The 15,833-nt window shown below is 46.7% G+C and overlaps 1 protein-coding gene across 1 annotated transcript in view; it reads left to right on the top strand.

The window, feature by feature from the left end:
- Positions 1–14,932, top strand: part of LOC306921131 (uncharacterized protein) — a gene marked incomplete at its 3' end in the record, with an annotated part of 143,620 nt that extends 128,688 nt beyond the window's left edge. Inside the window, exons 3-6 of the mRNA XM_079498243.1 lie at positions 2,307–2,579; positions 4,013–4,459; positions 4,586–4,723; positions 14,921–14,932. Of these exons, the coding sequence (XP_079354369.1) occupies positions 2,376–2,579; positions 4,013–4,459; positions 4,586–4,723; positions 14,921–14,932 (801 nt within the window). The 5' untranslated portion in view covers positions 2,307–2,375. The remainder of the gene's footprint in view (positions 1–2,306; positions 2,580–4,012; positions 4,460–4,585; positions 4,724–14,920) is intronic.
- Between the last annotated feature and the right edge of the window lie 901 nt (positions 14,933–15,833).

Genomic DNA, 15,833 nt, shown 5'->3' with positions numbered 1-15,833 from the left:
ATTTTGGCTGGTTGAAGACCAAGCGAGCTGCGGCATTTTGGATCAGTTGGAGAGGCTTCAGTGCACATGCCGGTAGGCCAGTAAGGAGAGAGTTACAATAGTCAAGTTTTGACAGGACTGTTGTCTGGATTAGGAGCTGGGATGATTCCTGGGTGAGGAACGGTCTAATTCGTCGTATGTTATAGAGTGTGAACCTACAGGATCGAGTGACAGCTGTGATGTGAGTTTTGAACGAGAGCTGACTGTCCAGGACAACACCAAGGTTCCTGGCTGTTGGGACAGACGTTACCAGGGCGTTGTCTTGACATGATGATGTACGATGATCAGAGCGCCCCTCACTTCACACGGGTGTGATTTTTTCCTATAGGGAAAAGGTTGCAGCCAGCTTTCCTAAACATGTGGTTAAAGCAACTCGAAATGTAAATATTGTCGAAATAGTTGGAATGTTTTATTATAAGGTCATGTCCAAACTTGGGACACCAGTTGGTTAATGCATATGACGAAACAGAAACCGAAGCATATTTTTTCGTCTGTAGTCTGGACAACCCGTGTCAGCACAAATGTAAAGACGCATGCTTCTCTAGGGCGGCGGTGGATGGTAACCGCAAGGTTGCCTGTTCGAACTCGGGCTCCCCCAGAGTTAGTGTCGAAGTGTCCTTGAGCAAGACACTGAACCCCAAATTGCTCCCGATGTGCTGGCTAGTGCCTTGCATGGTTTCTACCGCCATCGGTGTATGAATGTGTGTGTGAATGGGTGAATTGATGCACAATCTATGTAAATCGCCTTGGATAAAGGCGCTATATAAATGCACCATTTACCATTTCTCTCAACCATATGCTACACTACTGCTGTCCAGTGTTGATATGGCCAGCATCCTGTGCAGAGAACCAGTCCAGAATCCAGTGTACAAATGGTCTTTTTCTGTATCTCCGTGAATATATACTGTGTTCATAATGTGTGAGGGAAGTCCGTATATTGCGCCAAACGGTGCCAAACAGCCAAGAACGTTTTCCTAAGACGACGTCGTGATCCTGATGCTTTTGGTCAGTTTGGCCGTTTTTATTTTTGGACTCGCAGACACACAGTTTGTCATCGGATCTCTTTGTCCACCCCCTTTTCTCTCAAAAGTCATCTTGTTGTGGGGAAACGCTGCCGGGGCCCGGAGCAAAGATTCTGCAAACAATTACACGAGACACACCACAGCGTCAGTGAATGGAGAAGATAAACAAGTCATCCAAAAATACAGTGGACAAAAAAAGGAGCCTGGTGGATCTTTGATTTTTCCAGAGCCTTTAGACTAGCCCATAGCTTAACCCATTTTGGGCGGGAACCCCTTTTGGTGTAATGTTAGCATTATGTTAGCATTATGTTAGCATAATGTTAGCATTATGTTATGCTTTAGCTATTGAAAAATAGCTAAAGCTATCTACAAGCTCATAGCGCGGCACCGAGTGCCGCGCTACGAGCTTGTAGGTCTGCTATTTTTGAAAAATCGAAGAACGACTGACATGGAAACATAGCTTTTTCAGAACACTGTCATTTTCAAACAGACATTTTTAGAATCTGATCTCAGGTCAGAATGGGTTAAGAACAATCGTTGGAGCGCTCTCCAGTACATTCAAAACAGATGTTCGATTTTGGAAATATCTTACAGATGGGAGTTTTGTTTATTGACTGGCGCTAGAAGTTGGAATACCAGTAGCACTCAAGGCTAGGCTAGTCTGTGTGTGTTTTGTGTGAAGCAGAGCATCCACGCCTGTGTGATCTGAAGCCAAACCCCGTGCACGTGTACAAACGCCCACGATCTCTCTCACACACACACACACACACACACACACACACACACACACACACACACACACACACACACACACACACACACACATCTCTCTGTCTGTCTGTCTGTCTCTCTCCTCACCTCTAACCACAGGAATAAAAGAACAGTTGAATGGCTCCTAGCACAAATGCAAATGCCATTTTTTATTTCAGTCGTATGAATAAAACATGAAGAGGGGTATTCCTTCCTTCTTTCTTTTCTTTTTTTGGTGGACGTCAGCAGTCCAGCGCATGTCATTACCGTTTGTTTGCGTGCGTGCGCTTCCGTGAGCGGACAGAGCGAAAGAAAAACCCCAATAATACAGTACCTTTTTCAGCTTGGAACGCCAAGTCCACCACAGACTCAGGAATATAACCAACGCCAAGTCCACCACAGACTCAGGAATATAACCAACGCCAAGTCCACCACAGACTCAGGAATATAACCCAATAACATTAGTTTTCTCTCTCTTTCTCTGTCTTCCTCCAGAATGTCAAGCCCTTCTCGTCCTCAGACAGCCTAGCGAAGGTCCAGGAGGTAGCAAGCTGGCTTTTGGAGATGAACCAGGACCTGCTGTCGGGGGCCGGCAGCGGCAGCAGGAGGAGACGGGGGGCCCCGGGGGCTCCGGCGGCGGGGTCAGGTAACGCCTCCTCCTCGGCAGCGGCGGGCCGCGGCGCGCCCCAGCAGCAGCCGGCGGAGGAGGGGGGCGACGAAGAGGAACACATGAACCGGGTGCTGGAGGAGGAAGAGCAGCAGCAGAGGGTAATAATGTCAATTCAACATCAGTGTCAATTCTCTGGCGTCGAACTTTGCAGACGTTCGCTGGCGAATGCTACACCTGCTCTGGCCAATGACAATACAGCCCAGACTGTGTTGTTTTTGTCTATAAACAGCAGCGTACGCCGTACCGTAACAGTAGTTGTGAACAGAGCAGCAGCCGGCCCGGCACCGCAGCTCTGCGCCGTCGGGCCAGCACAAGAGTCAGTATTACACTGCACCCTTCCTCCCCTCCTTAAATTAAGTGGACTTAACTTCTTGCTTTAATATACAGTATCATTGACGTCGGGCAGACGGCCCTTATCTCCATATAGAGACGGCACCCGGAGAAAACCCTGAGGCGAAATGGACATAGTGGCCGAATTTGGTATTGCAGCTCGAGCCAGCGCTGGTCCGTTGACTATAATTGTGCACGACCGCACGTTCATGTTATTGGGGCAATGACACGTGAACACTGTTTCATACGTGAACGTGTGCAATGATAGTCAACGGCCAGCGCGTTCACGATTTGGCCCAATCCATCCCAGAATGCACTCTGTTCCTACCCGGAAGGAGGAGTGAAATCGCCTCATGCGCTTTTGAGCAACTTAATGCAAGTGGATGGGAGGAGAAGTCCGGTGCCGTCTCTATTAATATATATACTCTAAGGTTGCGAGCCATTCTTTTGGAGCCGTAAACAAGGAAGTGAACAAAGCCCTGAAGACGTGTATACACGTCCAAGGCCACCTTTTGGTTTCATTAGAAAGGACATGTATACACGTCCAAGGCTTAATTCATGTTAAATGTGACTTGACTTTAATCCTTCTGGTGCCACTGAATCTTTCAGAATAATGGTGCCAGCCTGATGAGGGAGCTTTTAGTCTGAAGCACTTCCGTTTTTCCATTAGCTACCGCTGAAAAGCAGGCAGCAAAATTGCTAGCGTGAAATGAGCTTTGAAATGAGCTCTGAACCTCGCGGATCTCATCACCATGGATGGCGCCCTAGTTTAAAAAAAATGTTTAAAGACGGCCGTTAAAACAGAAGTAAATGTTGCGCACAAAACAATCCAGGAGGCATTCTTAGCAACCGGGCTAAAAGTTGATTTTTAGCAAGACCGTTTTGTATAAATAAAAAAGACCTTAAGACGTCCCTGGACGTCTTATGCACCCCGAGGCATTATTTGATAAGACGACTGGACGTCCAAGACATCCAGCGTGTAAATATTTTATTTATAGGATGTTTACCACAATCGATGGCGGAATAACAGCATTTTACTGCAACCACATAATTGGATAGTTTTATTCACACTTGTTGTCCAAAATAAAAAACTAAATCTAATTATAAAATCCATCTCAACCACTTACAGCCTAGTGTCCACATTTTAGCTTTTTAAAGAGGCCAGTTTTAACACATACACTTTGTGTGACTGTGGTTCCAGCCCGAGGCCACGGCGGCGGGCGGAGGCGGCGGCGAGCAGCGACCATGGGCCCCCGGAGAGTCGGGAGCCAGCAGCAACGGCCCCCAGAGACCTGACCAAGAGGAGGAGCAGGTCAGTGGCCGAGGCGCTCCCACCAACGAAGCCAACGGAGGAGAGAAGGGCTCCCGCTGGATGTGGGGGTCCTCCTCGGAACCCAGGCGGACGCGCGGAGGGGGCCGCCAGCGGCTGACACGAGCGGACGGCGGCGAGGAGGAGGAGGAGGAAGACGAAGAAGAGGAGAACAACAACAGCGGCAGCCAGCAAGGAGAAGAGGAGGAGGAGGAAGAGGAGGAGGAGGAGGAAGAGGCAGCGCCGGCGGCGGCGGTGGTGGTGGTGGTGGCCGCGGCAGCGGGGGAGGAGAGGACAGAGGGAGGAGGAGGTGGAGGAGCAGGGGGAGGGCAGGAGAGAGCGAGGAGGCCTCGGAGGGCGGGCGGGGAGGAAGGGGAGGAGAGGGAAGAGGAGGAGGAGGAGGAGGGGGAGGAGGACGACGAGGATATGGACCAAGACAGTGATGACTTTGAACACTCGGAGGAGAGTGGGAGGGAAGAGGAGGAGGAGGAGGAGGAGGGCGAGGATGGACTGCGATCGCCTTCGCTCAGGAACTGTGTCTCTGCCCCCAGCAACAACCCTGACTCTGGTTGCACGTACCACAGCTGGCCCCACCAGAAGAAGGTAAGTCCCTTGCCCTGCACGCACCCTACCGCTGCTTTTACACATTGTTGCAAGGCCTGATGTTTGGTATGCATTAGAGAAGAAACCCTGTATCTCTGACAGTGCACACATGGAACCAAACAAACCCCCAGAGTTACATACCATTTGATTCGTGACTATCCGTCATCATTTAGCTCGGGGACCCAAACTTTGAGAACCGCTGATTTAGGGCACCACGGTCACACGGTACAACGCTTCGTAATGCGCCTGGTTGATCCCACTTAGCATTCATTTTGCTTGTAGTTTTCCTTCGGTGACCCGACCACTCCGATGCTACGGGAAACACAGTAACACGCTACACGCCATGAAAGGGAAACACAGTAACACGCTACACGCCATGAACGAAACACAGTAACACGCTACACGCCATGAAAGAAACACAGTAACACGCTACACGCCATGAAAGCCGACACTGGCCCACAATCCAAGAACCACTTTATTTGTCAATTTCCCCCCATGTACATGCATGGCATGAATAAAGAATATGAGCCACCGTTCCCCCTCAGCCAGTTGCAGTGCAACATAAAACGTCTCAAAAGCATCATAAAAAGAAGACCAATTCTAAATCATAGCGTAGAGATGGACAAACGTGAGATGGGGAATAAAATGTGTGACCTGACCGCAAGGCAACATGGGGAAATAAATGGACACGTTCCGAAGCCTCGGGATGCGTTGGATGCAACACGTTCTGGCGCAGATGTGTGACCGTACTCTTAATCATGCTTAAAGGTCTCCAGGAGGGACATAGAGTATTGATTCAGACAGAAAAAGGTTTTGGACTCTGGTGGACTTTGTAATGGATGTCTCTCACCTAGAAGTTACTGAGGGTGACGCTAAGCAAATCAGTCAAGCCAGAGCTGGTTGAAGGACTGTACCGGCCTTTTTGCATAATGGTTTTCAATTTTTACTTTGACAGGATTTAATTCCTCAAAAACCGTGTTATTCTTTTCCGTTACTGAGATATTATCTCGGCCTATTCTTGATTGTTATTGAAGTCTGATGCCTATCAAAACATTAGCTTAAAGGTATATTCAGTGATTTCACTTAATTCAAATATCACTTATTTTTTCTTATTTTTTGGATAATCCTCCCTACTATAAAGTGTGCTGACCATATAAGGAGCTTTGGGTGGCAAAGCCTTCATCCAATCAGGATGAGAGGGGCCTTCCTCCAATCATGATCAGTGGGGCAGGCCTTGGTGCACGTGCTGTTGGTCTGTTGTACTTCCCCCACTGTAGAGCGTGTGCATGTGCACATCTTGTTACCGGGGCGGACCAGGTTTTTTTCCAAATCACCCAAATCACTGAATGCTCCTTTAAACACCTCATAATAACAGGAACACTACTGTCTACACTTCATCAAAATGCTATTCGGATGTTGGTCTTTTCACTTAGATTTGGTAATTCGTGGCGTAAATGTGTCCCATTCCCATACAATGGGAACTTACAGTATATCAATGAAAGCAATGGCTCAGGGGTAGAGTGACCAGATCCCAGTTTGAACCCGGGTCCTCCCAGAGGTAGTGTCGCAGTGTCCTTGAGCAAGACACTGAGCCTTGCATGGTTTCCTCCGGTGTGTGTGTGTGTGTGTGTGTGTGTGTGTGTGTGTGTGTGTGTGTGTGTGTGTGTGTGTGTGTGTGTGTGTGTGTGTGTGTGTGTGTGTGTGTGTGTGTGTGTGTGTGTGTGTGTGTGTGTGTGTGTGTGTGTGTGTGTGTGTGTGTGTGTGTGTGTGTGTGTGTGTGTGTGTGTGTGTGTGTGTGTGATGCACAATCTCTGCCTTGGATAAAGGCGCTATTATAAATGCACCATTTACCATTTATAAATATATCTCAACAATGGCAATGCAAAATGTATAAATGTGGTTTTGTGGAATGAAGTAAGAGTGACAAAGTGCCTGCCTGCCAAGAAGGCTGGTACCCTCCTTTTAACTCTGCCCCCCCCCCCACTACGCTTGCTTCAACCTTATTGTTGTCCAGAGGAGCCGTTTGTGTGTGTAATGAATTGGATGGGCAGATGTGTGCGGGCCTCAGATAGTTCTAATCAGAAGCAGCACAATTCCACAGCTGTTATCACATTCTGCCAGTACACACCTCATCAAGAGTACAAGGGTTTATATATACACTGTACATATTATGCATTATCTAAGCTGTGAGCTCCCTCTAGTGACTCTAAGAAGTTACTGCACCGTGATTCCATGAAATGTACTTTGTTTAGTTCAGTAGCTCCTGAACCACCGGTGTCATTGCCGTGTGCATTATGTTATGCTTTAGCTATTGAAAAATAGCAGATCTACAAGCACAGAGTGCCGCGCTACGAGCTTGTAGATCTGCTATTTTTCGTAAAATCATGAAAATGTGGCGCAGAACTTTGAATATGTTTTCTTTCAGAACGTACGTTTTTAACTCAAATCTTTGCTTCTGAGGTGTCCCTGGAACAACATATTTTCAGATGGGGGGGTCGGCGGCCAATTACATATATTTTTGGGGGTCCTTGACATGAAAATGTTTGACCGACAGAAACATGGGTTTTTCAGAAAACTGTCAGGATTTAGAAGGCATTTGTAGAATCGTCCTTCGGTCTAAACGGGTTAATTCTTTGTTTGTTGCACAGCACGCGGTAGAGGCAGGCATTAAGGCTGGAAGGATAACACAAAGAAGCCCTGGTGACTCTTTCCATTGTGGTCCCATGTATTCAATTCATCATACATAGCATAATAATCACACTATAATGCATGTCTTCAGCACAAAGGAGATGGTTAACTTTAGGCGTAAGCTGCATAAAATAAGGTCCGAATCTGAAGGAGAAATACCTAACTTTGAAATGTAGGGCTTGGGAAGCTCACACAACAGAGTGTTGCACCCTGGGTATTAATTAGTTTCAGGAGAAGGGCAAGGTAGAGCCAATCGATAGAGGAGTGTGTTCAAAGGACAGCTTTGTCCTGAAGGGTGTCGTGTTCCCGTCCTCCCTGATGGGAATTCTGTTTCAGGGCAAGTGACAAAAATCTTCACTTATCAAGTGCAGTAGTTGCTTAGGGAGTTGGTTGTCTAAGTGACATTTGGTACAATGACTTCAGAGAAAGCTCCCTGCATTTGGGTCTGCGTGACCAGACCACCCATCACAGAGCGTTGCAGCTGCAGACCAAATCTGACCTATAAAGCAAGCTGAACGTTTGGATAGCATTCTTTAGTAGTTGTGGTTGGTGTATTGGTACATTTTCACACCCAGGAATTTTACGTTTTTTTTAGACCTGAGGCCGATTCTAAAAATATGTCTACTAAATCCTAAACGTTTTCTGAAAAACCTTTGTTTCTCTGTCAGTGGTTCTCAACATTTTTCATGTCAAGGACCCCCAGAATTATCTGTATTTGGCCGTTGACCCCCCATCTGAAAATATCTTGTTCCAGGGACCCCCCAGAAGCAAAGATTTGAGTTACAAACGTTCACTCTGAAAGAATATAGATTTGAATATAGATTTGCGCCGCATTTTTTACGATTTTTCAAAAATAGCAGATCTGCAAGCTTGTAGCGGGGTTACTCGGTGCCACGCTATGAGCTACCATCGTGCACAAATATAAAGCTCTGTTTTTTTCTTTAGTCAATGTCATGCAATCCCTTCAGCGGACACAATCAACCCCATGGCATATCTCTGCCATATCAACTGTACATTTGTCATGCTGTCAGTGAGCACATTGTGATCCCAGAGTGAAAATATTACAAGACACATTCGTAGCATAGTAGCACTCGGCCAGATACTCACGTACAGTACGTGAGTACAATTTATAGATGCCTTTTATAGCACCTGTGAAACTGAACTTGAAAAATGCCCAAGCCATTGCCAACAGATTGCCAACACTGGAGACTATACTAAAACACTGGAGACTATACTAAAACACTGGAGACTATACTAAAACACAACACTGGAGACTATACTAAAACACTGGAGACTATACTAAAACGCCAGCCTATTTGAATAGTCGGTGACATTTGAACAAGGAACAGGCAGGTCTTAGTCCAGCAGGCGTGGAGTGGGAAGTTTGGTATATATATATTTTTAATTGGCCTAAAATATGTAACTCCTTTTGATACAGAGACAGTCATGGCAGCAAGACTAACTGTTCAAGAGAGGAGAAAAACGTTTTATTTTTATTTATTATTATTTTCTAATCCAAAATGAGTTAATAGCACATACTAGAGCATGTCTGAAATAAATTCAGAGCTAAAATGTAATGATATAAATGCTTAAACATGTAGCTAGGTGTAATGTTAGAGTGGAGCCTGTTTTCTCAACTCGCTGTTTTCTGCAAGACATTACTCTATAAGCCATATCTCCAAGACTGGTGGGTCAAACTGAACAACCAATATGTCAATTTGAAGCTATGATTCCCTACTTTCATGTCATGAACAAATAAAAAAAAGAAATCAATGACTTAGCCTCAGTCAGAAATTGTCTATATACGTGTACACACATTCCTTCATGAATCCACCTGCTGTCAGGATTGAGCTTTTTTTTATAGGGTTTTTTTGTGACCATACCATTAACAACCTTTTATAAGGCAAACATTGGAGGTGCAGGTGGGTTCATGAATGTATATAGACAATATTTTAGGCCAATTAAACAAAGCTATATACCAAATGTCCCACTTTGGCTGTTGTTGGCTGCCGGACTATTTTGGTTGTCTGCACAGTAACACCACTAATGGCTAGTGGCTTTCTGAAGACATTGGTTTCTATTTAGAGTGTTCATCAGCTAATGGACCAGTCTTTATGTCAGTGCTAGCTGATGGGAGATGGCTCATGAGTGTGTCACCTGCCTTCACTTGTCACTGACGTGTGTGTGTGTGTGTGTGTGTGTGTGTGTGTGTGTGTGTGTGTGTGTGTGTGTGTGTGTGTGTGTGTGTGTGTGTGTGTGTGTGTGTGTGTGTGTGTGTGTGTGTGTGTGTGTGTGTGTGTGTGTGTGTGTGTGTGTGTGTGTGTGTGTGTGTGTGTGTGTGTGTGTGTGTGTGTGTGTGTGTGTGTGAGATTTCTAAATAGATGTTGTTGTTTTACCCTCAGGTATTTTATTGTTTTTGTGCAAGTTTATAGAACTAGTCCTAATCAAATAGTGAATCAAAACCAGAATGTAGGCTGGTGTAGGGGAGGTGCAACTGTTGATCAAAATCCCCGTAATCAAATTTGGGGCAGAGGTTTGTTGTTGGCATCCAGGGAGTGTGTGTGCAATGTTTGGTATCGACCGGGTTAACGGTGACGGAGATGAGCTGGTAACGGACGGACAGACACGCGCACACACACACACACACACACACGGACGGACACACAGACGGAGGACACACGGACGGACGGACACACGGACGGAGGACAAAACGTACTCTCTCCCCATGACTTCGGCCTGGTGGAGACAACTATACTTTTATTGCTATAGCCACTCTGTGTTACAGTTAGTACTGTGTGTGTGTGTGTGTGTGTGTGCGTGCGCGTGTGTGTGCGCGCGCGCCTTGGAGCCAAGCACAGTTGTTGACTTAAGCAGCTGCACGGTCAATAGGTCCTACTCAGACAGGGGTCAAAGGTCCTACTCGGATGGACGGACCCACACGCGCGCACACACACACACATTGCCGGGCATAGCAGACGCCGCTCACTAATGGCTAGTTGCAGCTCTAGTCTCTGATGTAGAGTCTATAGCGTGTGCCTCTCTGTTTGGCTCCACACATGTGACTACAGTGTCGGCCTGTGATATTGGAATGTCATTACATTATATCCTGGGGTCTGGCAGGGCACGTCTATTCATTAAACAGGCCCTGGGAACAGTTAGGCGCTCCTGTTAATACTACTACTACACACAGTACACACACACACACACACGCGCACACACACACTATCCATGGGAGCATGGTGCTCTATTCATTAGACCGGCCTTGCCAGGACACACCCATACATGTGAACAAACCGTAGGCAGGAACACGCTGCCTGTAGCCGTCCCCAATCCCACAACAGGCAGTCCAGGAATGTGCCTTTTATGCTGAGCCATGTGGCTTTACCCCTTTTTTTCCGTGTGTGTGTGTGTGTGTGTGTGTGTGTGTGTGTGTGTGTGTGTGTGTGTGTGTGTGTGTGTGTGTGTGTGTGTGTGTGTGTGTGTGTGTGTGTGTGTGTGTGTGTGTGTGTGTGTGTGTGTGTGTGTGTGTGTGTGTGTGTGTGTGTGTGTGTGTGTGTGTGTGTGTGTGTGTGTGTGTGTGTTTGCGTTTGCGGACGGTGTTCCCGACCGTCTTTTGTGTGACATGTTGCAACCAACTTTTCTTTGTGCCCTTCTTTCACACTCTCTCTCTCACTGTATCTCTCCTCTGTCTCTCACTCTATTTTTCAATCTCTTTCTGTATCTGTATCTGTCTCTTCATATAGAGGTAGCTATAAGGAGTGGCAAATTACTAGAGCAGTCTTAACATCCCTGAAACGCAGAGAGAGAGAGAGACCCCTGGAACACACAGAGAGAGAGAGAGATAGAGAGAGAGACCCCTGAAACACGCATAGAGAGAGAGAGAGTGCGAGAGTTCAACCGGAGTGAGGTATTGGCCCCATTCTGGCGCTCGCAGCAGAGAGCACCTTCTTCTCAGCTTTGGAGTGTTCTTTTACTGTGACTTCTCGGCAGCAGCAGCCTTGGACACTCCTCCTCCCTCATCATGGGCCACCATGCCATCAAGAAGGTGGCGTTGCTGTTGGTGAGCTCGTACTCTAGTGTGTGTGTGTGTGTGTGTGTGTGTGTGTGTGTGTGTGTGTGTCAGTTCACTGGCACGCTACTACATGCGTAGTACTCCTACTGTATGTGCCTGTAGATGACGTGTGCTTTCTGCCAGAATGTATGGTTACTACGTCCTTATATGGTCATGTATGGTTACTACGTCCTTATATGGTCATGTATGGTTACTACATACTTATATGGTCATGTATGGTTACTACGTACTTATATGGGCTCCAAGCAAAGCTGAAGCAGGGGGCTTCTCCTGGTGGGGGGCCGGCAAGCGGGCGGGCGGGCGGGCGAGGCGGGGCCCCCCTGCCTCGGGGCTCCATGCCAAAGTGGTCTGCATCCAAAAAAATTGCCTGCCGGCGGATTACGGTCTGGAGAGGCTCAATTGTACGCCCATTTCCTACACCAGAGAATTGGTGTGGCCAATCGGGACACGGTATGCAATATGGGCGGGCTTTGGTACAGTGACGTTCAATGCTTGAGACCTTTGACTGACAGTAGCTCTGACCAATTGCGTCAAATAGAAAATGTTTGAACCCGCCCCTCCGGGAAACAAGATCCATACACAGCATCTCCAGACTCAAATACCACACGACAGTGTGATTTGAGTCTGGCTTATTAGCCAGGCTACTATAAATGATGGGCACATTTTAGTAGTGGATTAAATAGGTCCGGGCAAGCAAGGTGTTAAGAATTACATCCATCACTTTTCTGTAATGTAGAATGTAATTAAAAACATTGATATAAAAAAAACGATCCTAGTTTCACAATATCACAATATTGGATATCATATGGTCGCTGCCCAGCCCTAACTCAGGCTGTTATATGCCAATAATCATCATCCTTAATCTGAAATGATGTTCACATTCTGGAAACATGATCACAACAACCTGATGTACTTTCCCCCTAGTGGGGGCTTTTGCAATATGTCACAGGTCAAGCAGCAGATATATTCTAGTAGTAGTAGTAGTAATTGTATAGTACACACACACACACATGTATAGCTCTGGATATCCATAACTCAAATGGGATGCGTATACCAGGCAGCACACCGGCCCCTGCCGAGCACGCCCGAGATTGCCTTTCACGCTGTGAAAGGTCCTGGAACACATTTCCCCAGCTGTGTCACGACCGGGAGAGAGAGAGAGCAACGGGGTCACCGTATAGTGGATGATTGCTCTATGTTTGGCGTAAGAATCTGTCATGTGCATACGTGTATCTGTCTCTTCATATAGAGGTAGCTATAAGGAGTGGCAAATTACTAGAGCAGTCTTAACATCCCTGAAACGCAGAGAGAGAGAGAGAGAGACCCCTGGAACACACATAGAGAGAGAGAGAGAGACCCCTGAAACACGCATAGAGAGAGAGAGAGAGTGCGAGAGTTCAACCGGAGTGAGGTATTGGCCCCATTCCGGCGCTCGCAGCAGAGAGCACCTTCTTCTCAGCTTTGGAGTGTTCTTTTACTGTGACTTCTCAGCAGCAGCAGCCTTGGACACTCCTCCTCCCTCATCATGAGAGAGAGAGAGCAACGGGGTCACCGTATAGTGGATGATTGCTCTATGTTTGGCGTAAGAATCTGTCATGTGCATACGTGTGGATATGAGAGACGTGAGTCGCTGAGTTGGCCCAGTAGTCCTACCGTATATACAGGTCATGGGAGGCGACGTGCACCGTGCACAGAGTTCACTCCGAGCAAACACCACGTGGACACGTGGTGAGTGAGAGGGAGGACAGCTGGACGTATTATGAGTATACATCCCAGCCATACCGTGTACTGTACATAGAAATGGCTCAATACTAATCCTTAATTATAGTTAAGGGACGCAATAAAACAACGACCTCTGCATCCACGGGATGATATATACAAATATTACTCCTAACGTCGAAGTGTCCCTGTGACTCATCTAAAAGACCATCCCTGCATCCCGGGACTCATTACATTGAAAACCTATTTACATCACTGCTAATGTTACGGATTTAAATTATCTATTATCTAATTAATTTATCATCCGTTTAGCCGGAACACCTGCCCTGGTCCTCGGACCCCCACTGTGGGAGCCCCTGCTCATCTGAGCATCACATTTCTGGATCATGATAGGACCATCCTCTGAGTGGAGGAGAGTGATAATAACAAGGGGCAGCAGTGGCTCAGGGGTAGAGCAGCCGGCAGAGCAGCCGAATGGGAACGTGAGGTTCCCAGTTCGATCCCGGTCTCCCCCAGAGTTGGTGTCGAAGTGTCCTAAGACCCCTAAATGCTCCCGATGTACAGGTTGTTGCCTTAATAATAATATGATGAATTGCATTTTTATAGCGCTTTTCCAAGTGCTCAAAGCGCTTTACAATGGTTCATTCATTCATACATTGGGAGGTGAAGCGGCGATCAGTCGACGCCAGCGTCCTCACTTCCCACATTCAGACACCAACGGTGGCAAGCTCACACCAACCAACTCATTGGAGGCAATGTAGGGTTCAGTGTCTTGCCCAAGGACACTTCGACATGTGGATAGGAGGAGCCGGGATTCGAACCGCCGACCCACGGATCATTGGACGACCTGCTCTACCTCCTGAGCCACAGCCGCCTTGCATCGTTTCCTCCGCCATCGGTGTATGAATGGGTGAATGTAATGCACAATTACAAAACTCAATTAATTAAATTAAAATGAAAGCGCTTTGGATAAAAGCGCTATATAAATGTACCATTTACAATTTTTAACAAGTCACAGCCTGGCACTTATAAAAACCCAACAATGGTCCACAGTTGTGCTAACTGCCTCCTGGCCCTATAGGTTTGGAAATAACTAAGTGAGAAAATAGATTGTTTGTTTTTTGAGCGTTATATGGGCTTGAACACCTCAAATGGAAAACGTGGATCACTCCTGAACCCAAGTAAAACATGGAGGTGTTATGTAAATCTGACCTCACCAGCATGAGGGAGCCAGTGCTGGATATGCAAGGCTCACTGCCAGGGCTTTGCTTTGAAAACTACAAACAAATAGAGGTCTTAAAATAAAAAAATAAAAAAAAGAATCTGTTTGCGAAAAGTCTGGAATTTGTATTAGGGGAAAAGGTCAAGCACACGGAATACATTAACCATAGCATCTCTATTCTGGGAGGAACATTTGCCAAAAACGGAAACTGATGGAGGCAAACATTGTGAAAAGAGTCAATCTGCAACCTTGATACGAGCTTGCAGCTCGTATCCGTCGAACCGAGTCAAACTAAATGTAATGTTTCAACTCCTACTTTCCAAGTGCTTATCAGAGATCCAAGTTCAAATAATGATTACTTTGGGCAGTCACTGGCTGAAAGGTTGGAGCACCACGGGGTTAAAACACAGTTTTAATGGACTTCTTCAGGGGATTTTAATGCAGGTATAGGATACATAACGTCCTCTGCTGCATCTCTGTTTACTCTCCCACACAGTCTCCTCTGTGACCCCCAGCCTGGTGCTAAAGCTGTGTCACTGGCTGCCTCAACAACGTACACAGTACTGCAGGACAGCCACAGTACAGTACAGTACAGTACAGTACAGTACAGTACAGTACAGTACAGTACAGTACAGTACAGTACAGTCTGCTGGGACTCTGGGAGAGAGGCTTGAGTTTCCACAAGGGAGTGAAACCCCACCGTTTAACCTCCAACTGAATTATTTTCAAATCGTTGCTCTCGGGTGGAATGTGGAAACCTTGTATGTCTAAAAAAAAATAAAAGCTGATCAAGAGCTTGTAGATCTGCTTTTTACTACTTTTGTGCGATAAATATATATGTATGGACATACAAGGTTTCTGCCTGACCCAATTAAATACTGTACGCCCCTGCAATACACCATGCGCCTGACCCACCACGTTTAAAGTGAGTAAAACGTACAGGAGGTGGGTGGGTGGGTGCCGGGGTGGGTGGGTGCACATAAAAATAACTGGAATAACCCTCCAGTTGAATTGGAATTCACTTGTTTTTATTTCCCTGGCAGATGGTGTCTATTCAGAGTCGTTAAGAAGGCCACCACGGCCACACATGACATTTAGTTATTAGCATGTCTTGAGTGTCTGTCAGAATGCGGCGTGGTCACGTCCGTCCTGCTAACATGACTAACTGGCCGTTTAGGCCCTAGCAGGTGTTGATATGTATATACCGTGTCATATCATCTATATACCGTGTCGTTTAGGCCCTAGCAGGTGTTGATATGTATATACCGTGTCGTACGCACTGGGCCCAAAGACAGCAGCTTGTTTTCTATATACCGTGTCGTACGCACTGGGCCCAAAGACGGCAGCTTGTTTTGACGTCGCAAGAGGAACCATCACAAAGCCTGGGGCTTCGTGATGGCGAAGGCCGA

The sequence above is a fragment of the Electrona antarctica genome (genome assembly GCF_951216825.1).
Source record: "Electrona antarctica genome assembly, chromosome: 4".
Classification (NCBI taxonomy): Eukaryota; Metazoa; Chordata; class Actinopteri; order Myctophiformes; family Myctophidae; genus Electrona; species Electrona antarctica.
This window is presented reverse-complemented; position numbering and strand designations above follow the sequence as displayed.